The sequence below is a fragment of the Podarcis erhardii genome (assembly GCF_964252035.2).
Source record: "Podarcis erhardii genome assembly, chromosome: 4".
Lineage (NCBI taxonomy): Eukaryota > Metazoa > Chordata > Lepidosauria > Squamata > Lacertidae > Podarcis > Podarcis erhardii.
The window spans coordinates 86028355-86046548 of NC_138508.1; the positions used below are offsets into that span (position 1 = coordinate 86028355).

The window sequence follows — 18194 nt, forward strand, 5'->3', positions numbered from 1 at the left end:
ATGTAATTAAAAGAAATTCAGGTAGTTATTGCCAGGGGCACTTTCCAGGTCCAAATACGTAAAATGGCACTGCAGGGATCCTAAATACTGTAGTGTTTTAAATCTGGTCAACCACAATATCGCACAGATCAAGAGGAGGAATATGCAGAAAAGGAAAACGCCTCTCTCCTAGTGTGCATTGTGAAGCAAGAGGAAAGAGGAGGGACTGTCTGACCTTTGAAGTGGCAAGAACCTACAGAAGCCCATCTGAAAAGGGAAATAAAAATATCAAGAGGAAGAGAAACAAACAGACTTATTACAGAAGGCCCCAGTTCCAATTGTAATTGTTAAAAACGATGTAATATATAAAAAATTGAATCATCTTTAATGCTTTTGTTCAGGTTATCCAGTGTTCAAAATGCATATTTCCTTCACTATTGCAGAGGAGCCTGGCATAGCATTTGATAGCTGCCTGTAAAACGCTGATCTTAAAGAGATTTACTAGAAAGTTTAGCGTCACAAGTCTAAAGTTAATTTCAAGGAATTGGTGGCCAATTAAGGAAGCAACATGTTTGATATCCAGATGTTTCACAGCAGTTGATCTAGCAACTCCAAATGGTGTGGATTTAGCAACATTCTCTAATTAAGTTGATACAGAAACCAAAACCATGCCAACCAACATATCAAACACACACCTTATATATATAGTTTTCCTGCTTTTTCCCCTTATAACAAACAACTGCTTGGAAGTTTTGTTTTTTCAAAACAATGTCACAGCCTCCTTTTCCATCAGATTGTTTCAGTGGAAGATTAGAAGCTGGGTTCTGAGGGTTTGGGGAACTTGAGCTTTTAAAAACACAACCTTAGAAACATGATTCAGTTCATAATATGGCCTCCATAATGAGCCTCATATTCTGCTGCAAATAAGAGATTGACTCTGCTAAAACAGATGGGCACAAACTTCAAGCCTACAGTTCAAGCCGACTGTAAATGAAATCAGCACTAAGGACAGTGTCTCCAGTTGAAACTGCCTACAATGATTAAAATAGCTATTACAAAAGCCCGAGAAAGTACACAGTCCAGTGCAAGCAACAGAAAAACACGGGGGAAAGGGGTTAGTAATGCTATTTTTAAAAATTAACCCCAGCAATGACAAACCCTGGATCTCAAAGGAACAGATTGGGATCGGTGACACCACAGAGCTGTTGCCTGCTGGAAAACCAAACCGGTAGCAAGAGAGAAAAAGGGAGGCTTCCAAGTGACCCTCTGCAAATAAACTGCTAAAATAGGTAGGTTTATTCTTACTGGAGATATAAGAATATAAACGGTGCATGAAACATCACTGGTTACCTTGCTGTTGTTTTAAAGGATGCACAACAAGGCAGCAGAGAAGCCCGAGCTGAAACAATAACACCAATCAAATGTTTTAATCTAAAGTCTTTTGTTTATTTTTTGTGACACTTTAACAACATCCTCCATACATTCACTTGGATGCTAAGTTTCCTGATTTCAAATGGAACCTAAGTCTGCTTATAACTGTAGTCTTCAATTATTTTCTCCCGCTTGATGTCACAATATCATCAATTTAAAAATGATGTATATAGAAAAAAGGGTGGTGGAGTCCTTTCAAGGAATGATAGGACTAACTACAAACCGATAGAGAACTGACAAAGGCCTAGAATAATTGATCTCAACCATAAAATGATGAAGTACTACCATAGGTTAAATAGTTAACCCAAGACCACTCCCCTCCCACTAGGTCTAACCCCTATGACCTTTCCTTTAACGCATCAAGTAAATAATCTCCATGATACTGACATTGCGGTTTGCAATATCAAGGGCTCTTCCAAACATCTTTTCATTTAAAGCAGAGAAGGACACAATCTGGAAGCAGTGCAATTTCATCAAAGTTGCTTTTATTGAATTGTTTTCAATGGAAGCTGAGTACTCTCAGACAGGAGACCGAGGCAAATAATTTGTTGAGAAATTTAAAAAAGGAAAACTGTAAGACTTGGGAGTAAGAGTCCTGGGTTTCAATGGAATTTAAGTAAGGTAGTTCTCTTTAGCCCTCTAGAAAAGTAAGCTGAGATCAATTACTTCCAGGTACAAATCCTTTGATATAGATTGATATGATTCTTATAACTCAGGAGTCACCAACCTTTCTGGACCAGGGACACATTCCAATTTTTGGGAGAGTGTTGGGGGTGCCAGTCACAAAATGGCTGCCATGGGGAAGGATGGCATAACTCAAAATCAGAGAGAGAACTATCCTGACAACCTTATACTTATTACAGGAAGTAAGCAATGCCCTGACTGTGGACATCAAACAATAGTGTTTGCACACACACACTGATGGTGTTGCTGCCTAACAACAAGGGAGAGCGTTTCTTGGTACCATGGAAAATGGCATATCACACTCACTCTAATTTCACAGAAATCTCTTCTTAGAAGGTACATGCACATTTTGCCCCACAAATTTATTTTAAGAGAACTGCTTTTTCTTTAAAAAACAAACTAACTCAAAACTGGGGAACTTCCCTGGGGCATCAATTAAATCCTTCACGGGCACCACGGTGCCCACAAGTGTCAGATTGGCAACCCCTGATATAACCCAACAAAAATACCATTTAGGCACCAATCCTATACCCACTTACTTAGGAGAAAGTCCTATTTAATTCAACAGGACTTACTTGACTAGATATACATAGACATTGTTAGCTGATGTGCCACAATCTCACTCACCCATTTTTAACAATTTCACCATTTCATTAGCTTCTATCTGATTAAACTAGAAGAAATGAAGAAAACATGCATTTGTATGACCATGCTATTTTCAAATAAAATACCTAATAATGGACATGAATCTGATATAACTGAGGATCCAGAATATATGGTCCTGTTGTTTCGATTCTCCCAAAAGCTGCAATTCTGTTTCTATTCTACGTAGCCCAGTCTATTCAAATGCCGTGCAGGCCTTGCTTGCATCAGTTTAATTCTTGCCACATAAATTATATCTAATATGAATGGATATGGCCAATTTTGTGACATGAAGCTATCCACCAAAATGTTATAAAAAACAAGTTAACTGACAGAAAGGTTTGTGAACATGCTGATGATGTTAGACTATGGCTTCCACTGCATATGTAGAGTACACAATAATACAAGTCACCGACAGTCATAAACAAAAGTCATTCTGTATTTTCATTTACCACCTGCATTTTGAAGTAATTTGCATTGGTTAAATCCATGTAGGTTAGATCTATCAATGACTACAAGCCCGGTTGGCTAAGTGCAACCTCTTTATTCCAATTTAACATGCCTCTGATAACCAGATGGTTGGAATAAGTTTGAGATGGCTATCATCTCTGTAGCCTGATTGTGGATTTCCAAGGGCATCTGGCTGGATGCTATTGGAAAACTATGGGAAAACTGGCTGGAAGCTACTGTTTGTTTTTTTTAAAAGATATTTATTACATTTTCAAATATTACACAGAAAACAACAATAAAAACAAAGAACAAACAACAAACAAGTATAATTTCAGTCCCTTATTTTCATATACCTTACTTCCCCGACCTCCTCATACCTCCCCTTTCTGTATTCCAATTTCTAAATTGTCAGTTCAACAAATCCTCTCCCTTATTCTCAAATTAATTTTCACCTTTCTTTTCTTTTTACTTAATCAATACTGCTGAAAACCACTTAGCTTCTAAACCCACGTCCTTCTAGCATTCGTTAATTTTGCAATGTTTCCTAAGATAGTCCTTAAATTTCTTCCAATCTTCTTCCGCCGTCTCTTTTCCCTGGTCCCGGATTCTGCCAGTCATCTCTGCCAGTCCCATGTAATCTATCATCTTCATCTGCCATTCTTCCAAGGTGGGTAGATCTTGTGTCTTCCAATACTTTGCGATGAGTATTCTTGCTGCTGTTGTAGCATACATAAAAAATATTCTATCCTCTTTGACACCAATTGGCCGACTATACCCAGGAGAAAGGCTTCTGGTTTCTTCAGGAAGGTATATTTAAATACCTTTTTCAAAATTTTTGAAAAACTGGCTGGAAGCTATTGGAATATTGAGCTAAACTGGCCCTGGTGTGATCCAAGCAAAGCATGTTCTGATAACTGTAATAGCAATGCATTACCATACTTCACAAGTGAATAAATGGAAACATATTTTTGAGGGGGGGAAATGTATTGAAATAACTTAAATTCATTTACCACCCCCCATATCCAAGAACTGAAACAAGTATGAAGCAATATCCTCACATATTTAATAAAATATTATTTTATCTATCGCACGACTCTCAAGTACAATGTAACAATGGCTTATCAAATCCCCAAGGCTGGTAAATTCTCAATTAGCAATTCTCAATCAAAAGGATCCTTCCCCTTTCTTTCTATCTATCTATCCCAAGAGTCAGTCTCTCATTGTAATTAATTTTTCAGGGCTTTTAATTATAGAAATGGAAAATCATACTCAAGTCGTATTAACTGGAAAAGAATGATACGATATCCCATGAGTTTACTACATACTTCGCAATTCACTCTTTACAGAAACCTTTTAATAATAATTACAGGCATAATAAGCAAGATAACTACCATATTAGGCTCCAGAACTGAGCCCCAATAGCATACTATGAAGATGGATATTCTGGATCATTTTATAAGAATACTGAGGTGGTACCTGCTCTGAAATAACTGCACCACACGTAATACCAAGGTGAAAAAACAGTGCAGAATTAAGAATGAATAGTTCCAGTTATTTGTTTGAAAAAAGAAAAGAACCTAGTCTCAAAAGTGCACAGCAAAGTCCTGAAAACACAATCCTGGCTCAAACAGCATAATGCTCATCTCAGTAATTCTGACAATAACCCTGTAAGGTAGGTTAGTAATATTACAGTAACTTACGAGGGGGTTATGTTCTGGGGATTGTACCTAATGCCAAAATTGTGTATGGTCAAAAAGACATTGGGTGCAATGGTGGGTGGGACTGCCAAAGTCTCTCCCCCGATGCCCACCCCCTTCTAATTAAAACTTCTTTTTTCGGCCAAATATGTAAAGCTGAATGTGCACAAATAAAATGCACGTAAATTGTGGGCTTATTATATTCCCATTTAGCAGCTCAAAGCTGAGGGTGAGAGAGTAATGACTTGCAGGTTGTACGTTGATAGCTGATTAAACAAAGGGAGCAACCCCATACACAAGAAGGTGGCATAAAGGTAAAGGTAAAGGGACCCCTGACCGTTAGGTCCAGTCGTGGCCGACTCTGGGGTTGCGGCGCTCATTGCGCTTTATTGGCCGAGGGAGCCGGCGTACAGCTTCCAGGTCATGTGGCCAGCATGACTAAGCCGCTTCTGGCGAACCAGAGCAGCACACGGAAACGCCGTTTACCTTCCCACCAGAGCGGTGCCTATTTATCTATTTGCACTTTGACGCGCTTTCGAACTGCTAGGTGGGCAGGACAAGGGACCAAGCAACGGGAGCTCACCCGGTCACAGGGATTCGAACCGCCGACCTTCCGATCGGCAAGCCCAAGAGGCTCTGTGGTTTAACCTACAGCACCACCCGCGTCCCACCAGCATAAAGTAACACCAGATCCAAAGTCCATTCAGTATTGCTGGCTGAATTGGTCTGAGCCTGGCAGAAGAAAAACAAGACTTTAAAATAGGGTTTTAAGTTACACCAGCCTTTTTTTTCTCTGGCTTAAGTTGCTCCTGGTTGCCAAGTCACAAGACTGCGCTGAATAGGCTTAGGATTCAGCCTAAGTCCCTCTGGTCCCACCACAACCCTTTTGGGGGGTTTACAGCATCTTAAGATCCATCAGATTCTGCTCTCTCAAGTGGGTACTGGCTGCACCTGGATGGGGGAGATATGTCAGTGTTACCTCTAGATGAGCTGAGGATGAGGGAATTACCGTATTTTTTGCTCTATAAGACTCACTTTTTCCCTCCTAAAAAGTAAAGGGAAATGTGTGTGCGTCTTATGGAGTGAATGCAGGCTGCACAGCTATCCCAGAAGCCAGAACAGCAAGAGGGATTGCTGCTTTCACTGTGTAGCGATCCCCCTTGCTGTTCTGGCTTCTGAGATTCAGATATTTTTTTTCTTGTTTTCCTCCTCCAAAAACTAGGTGCGTCTTGTGGTTTGGTGCGTCTTATAGAGCGAAAAATATGGTAAGTCAGTGTGGCCTGGGCTGGACCAGGAATCTAGACCAGCCAGAGGGCTGCTGAATCCTAGCCTTGCTTGTTAATTTTATTCCATAAAATAAACTTGGCCCAGTGGCAGATTGGCAACTAGTGCCAACTTCTAAGCACAGGTGTTATATGCTTATAAGACCTCATTCTTGTCAGCAATCGCACTGCAGCATTCCGCACTAACTGCAGCTTCTGGATGAAGCGCAAGAGAAGCAGTAATCCACATTGCAGTAATCCACCCTTGATGTAATCAGCGCATGAACTACTTTGGCCAGGCTCTCCTGGTCCAAGAATGACTGTAGCTGTCGAACCTCAATTCCCCATAAGCCCAGAAGCTCTTGGTACAGGATTGCTCCCTAAGGCCCTCCAAGCTGATGATTTAGTTCCTTAGATAGTCAATCAGTAGCAAAGCTAGAACTGAATCCATCAGACTTATAACTGTTTTCAACCCTTTTAAACTATAATTGTTCCAGGGAATTACAACCAGAACCAAGACACAAAGTAAGCAGAAACGCAGATGGTGGCCAAGGATCAATATAATCTACAATAATAAAAGTAGACACGGCTTGATGAAAAGAAGTAAATTAGCAATTAGCAAATTTTAAAAACCACCCCCTTCAGTCCCAAGGGTCATTTGCAATAAAAAGAATAAACAAACACTTGTGTGTGTGAGGTGTTATTTTTTTTAAATTAAAACTAAACAGCTCTAAAGGCCAACTTGCTCACCACAGCTATTTTTGTGTGTCAACTTACAAAGTACATATGCCCCTATTATGCACACAGTGGGAGTCTCTTATCTGTCTTTCACAGGTGCCATCAACTTACGTGGCTATGATTGCTACCATCCACATCCATTTGGGTAACAGTGGATCACAATAAAAACCAATTGAAACTTGCTCTAAATGTTAAGAACCAAAAGTTGTTCTGTTCCCAGCAGGTCCCAGTTTCTTGGATCTTCTCTCCTCTTTTTTAAAAAAACCACAAACCTATAGGCAGAATTCCATCATCAGCACCTTCCAACACTGAATCTGTGATAGTCCCCTTTCCTTTTTTCTTCCTTAAAAACAGATCTACAAAGCCAACATCCTCTTCTTCTAGATCGTTCTCAGTGACAGAGAGTGAAGGAGACGGAGACAAGCCCATTGCACCGAAGACATGCCTAATTTGCCCATGAAAAGTGTTAAAAAGTAATCCAGCCTCTCTAGGGAGTAAAGGCATTTTAGGCACTCACTATCATTAATTTAAAGTGCAAAGGATGGGGCCCAGTAACAACCGAGGACACAAAAGACCCCAGGATAAGAAACTGGCTGAAGAAGAACACAATGTGATTTTTGTTTCTGGCTACACACCCACAATGCTGGCTGCCAAACTTCTTTCGCAGTGCTTAACACTGTGGGTTGGAACGTAAATCCGATGATTTCGACAGGACTGACTACTGACTCCTGAGGAATTAGGATTCAAAGAATGAAGCCACTAGTTCAGCTCACCCAAGGGTGCTTTCGAGCTCAGGGCTATCAGACTGCAGCACACTCTGCAAAAGCAGTTCCCGGGAAGGCTTAGAGGACTGCACTTCAAAGAGGGGAAAGGACAAAAGGCTTGTCAAAAGTCTTGGCTGTGCTTGAAGCAGAGGACCATAGAGAGCTTCCTTGCACCAGATCAGACTATTTGTTACCCCAGCTCAGCATTGTCCACTATGGTCTCAGACAGGGGTCTTTTATCTCATGTGCTATCTGACCCTTTCAACTGGAGATGACAGGGACCTTCTACAAGCAAAGCATCTGCACTGAGCAATGAGCCCACCTAAATGCGATGGTCAGCACTTTGGGTTCTGCCCACAGTATTTAAGCTTGTAGGAATGAATAGCAAGGCTTTACTTTCATGGAGGAAAGGCAAAAGGTGAACACAGGGACATCATTGTGTTAGGGTGCTTAGGCTACTCCATGCCTCTGATATAATAATAATAATAATAATAATAATAATAATAATAATAATAATATACCCAGCCCATCTGGCTGAGTTTCCCCAGCCACTCTGGGCGGCTTCCAATCGAATGTTAAAAACAATACAGCATTAAATATTAAAAACTTCCCTAAAAGGGGGCTGCCTTCAGATGTCTTTTAAAGATAAGATAGCTACTTATTTCCTTCTCATCCTTGCCAAACTTCCTCCTGCATGTGTAGCCTTTATCCTGGGTTCTTCATGATGCCAGCCTGTGACGCAATGTTGGGAGCAACTGGGATAGGTAGATAGGTAAGATGTATTGGAATTATACTGCTGTACTCAGATGGCTTCTCCAAGTAGTGGAGGGGCAAAACTCTAGGTTTGGTTTTCCTTGGAAGGAGCTCACTAGAGGCATGCCCAGTTTCAAGTATTTCCTAACCATTTGCAAGACTTAAGGAAGATCATCTAACAATTCTTATAGAAATACATCCAATGGATGTGGCCACTGGAATATCCCAGGCTATTAACGCTCACGACTCAAGGTTACCAGTGTCCTATTCACAGGAATCTGACAGTAAACACACAACACTGCATTGTTACATGTTATTTTCTTTAACATGAAGCAACCTGACCACACCACTTCCTCTCCCTCGCCACCTTGACCCAGAGGCACAAGCTGACAGGTGTGTCCATTGGAGGGTGTCCATTAACAATGAGGTATAAAGAACAGAAAGATGAGAGCCAGGACAAGGACTAAACTCTTTCAGTAATCACACTTGGGCCAGTCACACTTCTCTGAAGTCTCTCAGCCCCACTCACCTCACAGAGTGTTTGTTGTGGGGGAGGAAGGGAAAGGAGAATGTTAGCCGCTTTGAGACTCCTTAAAGGGAGTGAAAGGCGGGATATCAAATCCAGACTCTTCTTCTTCTTCTTCTTCTTCTAATCCACCAAGGAGACAAATGAGTCATATGATCCTAAAAAGGACTGGTTGTGAGATGTAGAGAGAAGGCTGAGGAATCTCAAAATGGCCTCCTTCTTCAGGTGCAAAATTCTACATGTGCAAATGGCTTTAGATACCTATTAGGTCCATAAATTACCATATAGCATATATTCAACACAAAAAACAATAACAATTTGTTGTTGACTAAGGACAGCTGGACAGGTAAAGGGCCCCATTGCCTTCAGTAGCTATGGGCTTCATCAAACCTAAATTCGGCCCTAGTTAATGGTCTGATTCAGCATAAGGTGACTGAAAGTATCTACTTCTTCATGGCTTGTTCAAGTTGGTCCAATTACTGAAGCCAATGCATTCTTATTACCTTGGATGCAATCCACAACAGTTGCTACCTGAAAATGTGCAAGGCAACCTACAGAAAAGGTCCCAAGTAGCTCCGTTTGTGAAATTTCTCACAACGTGCTATCAATTCTTTGGAATAACCCAATCTGGAAGGACCTGTCTCTTAGGGTCCGTACCTTTTTGTCCTTTGCCAGTCCCTTAGTAGATGGGTTAAGTATCTAGCCCAAAGTTGATCCACTGCAGACTTTTTTACAGTTTCATTGCAGATGACGTCTGGAAGCAACAGTTTATGTGGCTTCACAATGTTTGGTGTGTTGCTCTATGGCATTGCAGAAACGTGGAAAATTATGCAGATTCTGGTCATGTCACCTCTAAAAGGTGTACCAATTCTGACTTGTTGCCTGCACATATATCATAGTTGCTGGAGAGCACAGGAGGAAATAGATGATTCTCATGTTTGAAGAACTGCTCAGTATTAATATCATACCACAGATTCACCAGGAAAAGCCTTGAAAAAGAGTCTTCAGGTAGTTTTCTTATTACTTCTTCTCGTCTGGTGCACTGAAAGAAGACATTTTCCTGGGTATAAACTCCTGTTAGCAAGTTGTTCCTCAACAAAGGGGCTGTACAGATTTTTTTAATGTTATTTTATTTTACCAATTCTCTCTGCGGAAGCTGTCCTCTCAAGAATTTCTTTGTCTGCAATGACCCAGATGCCAATAACATCAAGGTCTTGACCAGTTTCCATGAACGGATTGCCAAGCTCTGTGAAGCAAACCCTCACATATTTCCCCCCTTGCTGATTTAAGGACACTACAACTTCTCAGTTAGTTCATGTTTTTCTAGACTACCAGAAAAAAGGCACACACAGAGGAATAATAACAAAATGGCATGAAGGGGTGGGAGAACAGGGGGGGAAAGGCCAGCAGCCCTTGTGAGAGTCTTTGGGTATAGGACAGGTTGCTAGAGACAGCGATCGGAGGAGGCAAGAAAGACTTGTGGAGGGGTTTGGAAAGACAATGGAGGGGTTTGCAGTGCAGAGGAGGTGGTTGGCAGAGCTTCAGACTGCAGAATGGCCTCAAAATGCAAGACATAATGATTGTCATCAGCTGCTGAGAAACCAAAGAACAAGAGAAGTTGGCTGTGCTGGACTACTTGAGGGATGGCAAATATGTGCGTGTTGTGGCATGCAGGTTCGGCTGCATGAGGAGATCTGTGGGGCTGTGGCAACAATTGCAAAGGTGACCAGCCAGGTGCAGGACAAGGCTTTGGTGAACATGGAGAAGGCACTGAACTTGTGGCTGGAAGAAGAAGAGAAGAAGAGTCTGGATTTGATATCCCGCTTTATCACTACCCTAAGGAGTCTCAAAGTGGCTAACATTCTCCTTTCCCTTCCTCCCCCACAACAAACACTCTGTGAGGTGAGTGGGGCTGAGAGACTTCAAAGAAGTGTGACTAGCCCAAGGTCACCCAGCAGCTGTATGTGGAGGAGCGGAGACGCGAACCCGGTTCACCAGATTACGAGACTACCGCTCTTAACCACTACACCACACTGGCTCTCACAACATGAACCAGAAACATACTTTTGTGGACGGCAGCATCTTGCACCAAAAGCCTCCATGACCACTTCAAACCTTCCACCCACAGACGGGGACCAGCCTGCCAAGGAATTGAAAGCCAGCCCAGGTTGGCTTAATGTCTTTAAGACCCATTTCAACCTGAAGAACATCCAAATGACAGGGGAAGTTGCTCCCGCAGACAGAGAGGCTGCAAAGATGTGCAATGCACCACTAACATGGCTGCTGCATGACAAGGCATACCTTCTAGAGCAAGTCTTCCGACGCAGACAGGGCTTTTCTGGAAGAAAATGCCAGAGTAGACTTATATTGCCAAAGCTGAAAAGCAAGCCCTTGGCTTCATCGCTGCAAAGGATCGAGTGACTGTGCTGCTCTGTGGCAATGTGTCTGGTCACTTAAAGCCAGGCTTGCTGTACAGATCTTGAACCACCCTGCGCCCTAAAAGGCAAGAACAAGAACATGCTTCCTGGGTTTTGGCAATCCAACAAAAAGCCCTGGGTGACTTCATCATCATTTCTGGACTGGTTCCACTACATCACTCCAGAGGCATTACCTTGAGGAGAAGCACCTGCAGATTAAAGCGATGCTGCCAGTGGACAATGTTCTTGGGCATCGTGAGGGACTCCACTTTGCACACAGTAAGGGAGAGGTTTCTCCTGCCCCGTATTCTCCAATACAACCTCCTTCATCCAGCCTCTGGATCAAGTTGTGATTTGCTGCTTCAAGGCTGCTTACGCAAAGCTCACCTTCTCCTGAATGATCAACGCAATGGACGCCAATCTGGATCGTCCATTGCATCACCCACGTCAAGCAGGCAGTGGATGCAATCAAGCCTGAAACAGTGAGTGCATGCTGGTGGAATTTGTGGACGGAATGGGTGCATGAATTCAAGGGATTTCCAAGCATTGCCACCGTGGTGGAGAACATTGTGCAGATGGCCAGGAATGTTGCTGCTGGTGGCTTTGTTGACGAGATTCAGTAAGAAGTGGAAGAGCTAATGGAGGCCCAACAGGTATTGAAGAGTTGCAAGAACTTGCCAGAACAAGCTCAGAATACAAAGCTGAGGACGAGGATGGCGAGCATCATCCAGCAAGCTGGAACCTGCACAAAATTTTCCAACTCTTCCAAGTCATAAATCATGCAAATGATCTGTTTGCACAGTTTGACCATGGAGAGCAGCCTTAAGACGATCTGTGGCATCACAGGCACTCTGAGATGGTACAAGGAAATGTTTGATGAGCTCAAGAGACAACAGCAGCAGCAGCAGCAGCAGCTGCCAATCACCACGTTCCTCACAAAGAAACCAGCAGCAGTAGATGTGCCCAGACAACCCATCTCTGGATCTGAACCACAGCCAAGCACTTCTGTCTACTGGTCAACCCCCCTAGTCCTCATATCATCTGCAGCAGCATCCAGCGAGGGAGAGGAGAAAGACGACTGAGAAGACTGAGAGCTGCATTTGTCCTTCACCAGTAAGTGTAGCATTTTTTTTAAAAAAAATCACAATTTGCTGGGAGAGAAACAAACCACGAGGGCTGGTTTGCTAAGTCAGTACAGTGGTTTGTTTCCTCTAGGCTTGGCAAAGGGTGGAGCAGGGTGGGTGCAACTTGAGCAGAACGCACCTGCGCATTGTTTGTTCACCGTAAACCATAGTTCATTTCAGACTATGGCTTCCCATGATGTTTGGATGGTACCAATGCCTTGTTTATTATAACTTTTATTTGTACTTACCATGAATAATTTAAAGCCAGGAAAACTACCTGTATTCATTATCACCTGGACTAATGTATGTCAGCTTATTTGCACCTATGTTTGATGAAAAATGCTAGATAAATTTTAGGGTCGTGGGTATTTCCAATAGCAAACAAACAAACAAACAAACAAACAAACAAACAAACAAACAAACATTTTTATGCGGTCTGATACTATACCTCCGCCCTACATAAAAACGAAGCCTAACTAAATTTCCTGACAGCTCAGAAAATACATTTTCATCATATATAGGTATTATACGGCTATCTCACTTCAAATATTCCAAATGTACTAGCAATGGTACAAATTTGGAAGCAAAACAGTTGGTATATATATATATGAGGTTGAGCTGCCGGAACTTGTTGATTTTTTTCTTTTTGTTTTTTTAAGAGGAAGGACTTCTCTTCTTTGCCCGCTCACCCCACCGTTGCGAAAAAAATTATAAACTTTCCCTGCCGCCCACCACCTCTGCCGCGCAGCCCTGAACACAACACTACAGAGGTGCCGGAATGCAACTCAGTTCCAGTCAGTTTCAGCTGAGAAAAAACCCTGCATATATGTATGCAAAGTTCCAATACAGTGGTACCTCGGGTTAAGTACTTAATTCGTTCTGGAGGTCCGTTCTTAACCTGAAACTGTTCTTAACCTGAAGACCACTTTAGCTAATGGGGCCTCCTGCTGTTGCCGCATCGCCGGAGCCCGATTTCTGTTCTCATCCTGAAGCAAAGTTCTTAATCCGAGGTACTATTTCTGGGTTAGCAGAGTCTGTAACTTGAAGCGTATGTAACCTGAAGAGTATGCAACCCGAGGTACCACTGTACTAGGTATGAATTCAGTTGTGTGGTAGTAACCAGTACCCATGATGAGAAAATGTCAGCAGTGTTATGTGCTAAATAGATAGAGTTGAGGTCAGGGCTGGCCCAGGACATTTTGCTGTTTGAGGCAAAATGCCCCCCATCCCACAGATCTGAGTCTGCGCCGCTGCACTTTCTCTGCCCATGCCACGCTGCTGCCGCACACCTTCCCCGCTGCCATGCACTGCCATAGCCCAGCAGGTTGGTGCAGCAGTGGGGAGCGGCACAGTCCTTGGGCCCATATCTGCCGCCTGAGGCAACAACCTTATCTCACTTTATCAGCGGGCAGGTCCCTAGTTGAGGTCAGGAAACCGTTTTCAAAACCTTTTGCCGTTATCTCTGCTGCTTCTGCTTATGAAATATCTACAGTAATGGTGGCAAGGACACACGAGGAGGTCTGTGGGTGCTTAAAGGCAGGTATTTATTGTAGCATTGGTGCTCTTCCGGTGCGCAAGTTTTTTGTAGTGTTCCCACAGTGTCATTGTCATCAAGCTGCCAGCGCATAGGCATTTAATTTGGATTTACCCTTCCCAGGAAAACATTGATAAGGTAATAACATGTTTCCAATTTTCCAAAAACCCAGTATTAAGCTGTCATCTGGAAGAACCCTGTGAGGGTATTCATATTTCAAAGAAAAATGTCTCTAAGTGACTTACGACATACTAAAAAAATATCACAAATGAAAGTCAGTTTCAAAAAAAACAGTAAAAATTCTACATTTCAGAGCAGTGCTAGTAATAATTAGATAAAATATCCTCTGGATTATCAGTATAAATTTAAACAACTAGCAGATGTAGAATACTGAAAGACAAATAACCCCATCCATCAAATATACAAGCATATATTTATTGGTAGCTGCACTCTCACTTCTGTTATCTCCCCAACTTAAACTCACACTAAAATTTTATGCTGTTTCACTACAGATAATCCTTTCAATAATACTTTGCGTTGGGTAGACAAACAGCACAATTAAAAAGTGGAACAGATGGCTCAGCAAAAACAAAACTTTTTTTTTAAAAAAAACTGCTCAAGGAAGCCAAACCATGGATTTTTGAGTAGAAATAGTAAGACAACTACATAAAGCAGACATTTTTGTGTTTGAGGGGCACTGGAAATGATGGGAAAATAGAAGTCGCAGCAAAGTATCACAGAGCAGAGATTGGAGGATGTGATCCTACTTCCTCTTACCTGTAAGTCCCACTGAAGTCAATCAAAAATCGCTTTGAAATGCAGATGCAAATGTCATGATTTCAAACAACTCCTGCCTAAACTGTGAGTCACAAAGGAAAGAATCCAATCTGTGAGATCATATCACAGTCAACTGAAGCGATGTTAGGACTAGGGCCAGGGTCTTGAATAGTCAAGACTCTTGGACCCAAACTGGTGAGACTAGAGTTCAAATCCCCTTTAGCCATGAAGCTAACTTGGTGGCCTTCAGTAAGTCACCATTTTGCAATCTTACACCTTACAAGGTAAAAATAGGAGAACCTCATAGAAATTCCTGTGCAAAATAGGACGAGCCGAAGAAGTCACCCTAAAAGGATCACTGAAAAATGAAGAACCAGGTACAAATGTGACAGTGAGGGGAAACCTAAATTACAGAAACCTAAATTCACTAAATCACCCAGCTGAAATTAGTGTGATTAACACAAAATCAAAATTTAATTCATTCTATGTCTGTTGCTCAGGGCTATAGAAAATATGGTCTATAGCAGGCATGTCCAACTTCCAAGAGACTGCGATCTACCCCCACTATAAAAAAAAACTGTCAGTGATCTACCCATTGGATTGACCAGGGACACCCTGCAATCGACCTGTAGATCGCGATCAACCAGTTGGACATCCCAGGTCTATAGGAAATATGGTCAACAATGACCAAGCTAATGGAATAATGGTCCACAGTACAGCAAATGTAAGAATTACTGGATTACAAGTGTAACCTCTTAAGAGTTGAAGAAACATATAGCTTCCCTACAGTTGTTCTTTTTAAAAATAATAATCCATGTACACATCACACCAACCATTACCACGACAATATCCAATCCCTGACTTGCAGGAAGGTCAAAATCCACAGTTGGGCAACACCTTTACTGGACCAACAAAAATGTCACAAAATAGTAGAGTGCCCTTTCTTATGGACTAATATGAACTTCTGTTGCTTTTAATAACAATAACAATTGCATGGAATCTTGACTTTCCCCTTCTTGCTGTTCCAATGAGACCATTTTCAAAAGTTTAAAATCACAACATCCTTTCACTTGAGGTTGAACTGCCCTATCCAGCACACATCAGGTTTTTTTATTTATAAAAAATACATTTTTTTCCTTTAAGAAGTACATACACATTTGGTCTCTGCATAAACCTGGTTCCATTTTATAGTACCAGTTTGCTTATTTTTATTTTGACTATTAATATTAATATTAACAACAACAACAACAACAACAACACCTTCCTGATTTGCCACTAGGCCCAGTTTTTCACATAAACTAGCCATCCTTGCCCAACCCAAATCCTGATTAAAAACCTCTAGTAGATGCACCTCTTTTGACAAGTTACTTGGCACTTTCCATTAATGATCTGAACAATTAATATGTTAAAAACCGGTTGGTTTTTTGTTTTTGTTTTTTTTAACATGATATTTTGGAAAGCCAGTTATCCACAGTGCTTTGAATTACTGTGAAAGGGGGAAAGCGACTGCTTAATTCAGTTGGGGGTGGGGAGGAGGAATTCTGAGCATGTATCCTCTTTTTCCCCCAACAACAACAAAAATTCCTTTGAGCTTTTCTTTTTTCTTCTTCTTTAGGTACAAAGGTTGCAGACGCATGCGCAGCTTCTGGATTAACGCAACAGACCATTACAGATTTAAGAGCCGTTACGGTATATCAAGTGAGTAAACAAAAAAAAACTAAGGCAGATTTATACAATGACCACAGTGGCACCCTGGGAGCCGTTACGGTCCATCAGGTCAAAAATCCACTTTTTAAAGAGCACCTAAATATGTGTGTAACCAATAGGCCTCAGGTCTCCAGAGTAACAAGCACACAGATTTTCAAAAACAAGAATAGAGAGGAGTTATGGGATGGTGGCAGTTTGGGGGGAGAAAGTAAGGTAAATCACCCACAATTTAAATGCCTAAACAGTAGGTTTCTGGTTCAAATAGGTGCAGAGTGAAACAAGTTTAAAATAAACTTCTGGCCTCCTGTGTACAATTTTGCAAATACATTTCTGCTATCGATACAGTGAAAGCAAAGTTGTTTAAAACTGCAACGTAAGTCACATATTTAAATATAATGGAGGTCATACTAATAAAACTCCAAACTTGAATACCAGGCTTGGTAGCAACTAAACTCCATATTCCGCTTCTCCTGCTACAAGAGAAGTCAGGTCTACATGGTTAACTTTCCCTCTCATTGCTTTTGTTGCATCGCCTCACAAACCAGAGAATAACACTCCTATAAACATGTAACTTAAAAGGCCAAGTGCAATGTTCCAAGTGAATCATTCTCCTACTTACAGTTTATTCTTGGCCTTCCCCTTTTTAACGGAGTATTTGTTCCAACGGAAAACTGACGAAGAACTTCATCTCTCCATATGACCTGAGATAACAGTAACGTTGAAAGAATGGCCTGGCTTGTCAAGGGATAATCCAAGGGCTGTCCGCAGCTACGCTTTTTTAAAAAAACAACAACACATGAGCCCAAAAGGACTAATAAATGCTAACTCTCAGCATGACACATCAGGAACTTTAAGCCCCTAACACCGACTAAGAAGAAAGTCTCCCAAATTTACCAAAATTATCTGCAACACAATGGAGAAGAGAAGGAATTAATCAAAGTCTCTCTCTTAATGCAATGCTTGATTGAACTATCCCAATCCCTTTTCAAATGGGATAACCAAGTGGCAAGTGACCTCGCTGAAACATCCCAGAGAGGTACACAAGTACCACTTGTTCCATTTTTTTCCTTTTATGACCTCATTAGGAAGGATTTTGAAGGTTGCTCCTGAATATTAGAACAAAGTGTCTCAACACTACCTCTCTAGGATTCTTACGTCTCTTGTGTATATGCTTTTTGTTTTGTTTTGTTTTCCTCTAGCGGCGGCTTTTTGAATGGAATGTTTTGAACACACACACACACACACACACACACTTCTGGAGAAATAATCTACAGTGTAAAAACAAATCCCTCAAAGTTACATTTCTTTCCCTAAATGGAGAGCCTTGGAAAGAGGCTAGGGCTTTTGCCAAAACCAACTCATGAGTCCATCTTTCTCTCCATTTCCCTTCCTGTTAATAGTCCCCATTAATTAGAGCTGGCTGCGGTTTTCACTTCCTTATCAGGAATGATGCAGAGGCTGCCAAATCAGCTAGTGTGAAAATATTCCATTGCCAGTAATGTGTCCCCCCCCCTTTCCCCTCTCCCTAAGTGTTTGTTGATTCCATGCTTGGATTTAATTTGGAGGATTGTATTTTATAACCAGAAACAAACAAACAGATTTATAACCAAAAATGGAAAGGCAAACAGCAAAAAAAGGGGGGAAAAGAAAAGCCGAGCCAAGCACTGCAACTAAGCCCACCACTTTTATTGACTTCTTAAAAACCAAAT

At 41.6% G+C, this 18194-nt stretch overlaps 2 protein-coding genes across 7 annotated transcripts in view; one reads left to right on the top strand and one right to left on the bottom strand.

Moving 5' to 3' along the window:
• The window catches only part of CLYBL (citramalyl-CoA lyase), a 193916-nt gene that overhangs the window by 82733 nt on the left and 92989 nt on the right, over positions 1 to 18194 (bottom strand). The gene's annotated exons all lie outside the window — the stretch shown is intronic.
• Positions 13701 to 18194, top strand: part of LOC309339858 (uncharacterized protein) — a 45956-nt gene continuing 41462 nt past the window's right edge. For 3 of the 5 annotated variants that reach the window (XR_014155575.1, XR_014155576.1, XR_014155577.1), the window contains exons 1-2: positions 14982 to 15155; positions 16394 to 16476. Coding sequence is in view for 1 of the 5 variants with exons in the window: in XM_081858388.1 (XP_081714514.1) it covers positions 13770 to 13791; positions 16394 to 16476 (105 nt within the window). In the remaining 4 variants the exon portion in view is untranslated. Of the gene's footprint in view, positions 13792 to 14981; positions 15156 to 16393; positions 16477 to 17137; positions 17634 to 18194 lie in introns of those variants that run through there. The other 2 variants (XR_014155578.1, XM_081858388.1) reach the window with 2 other exon arrangements.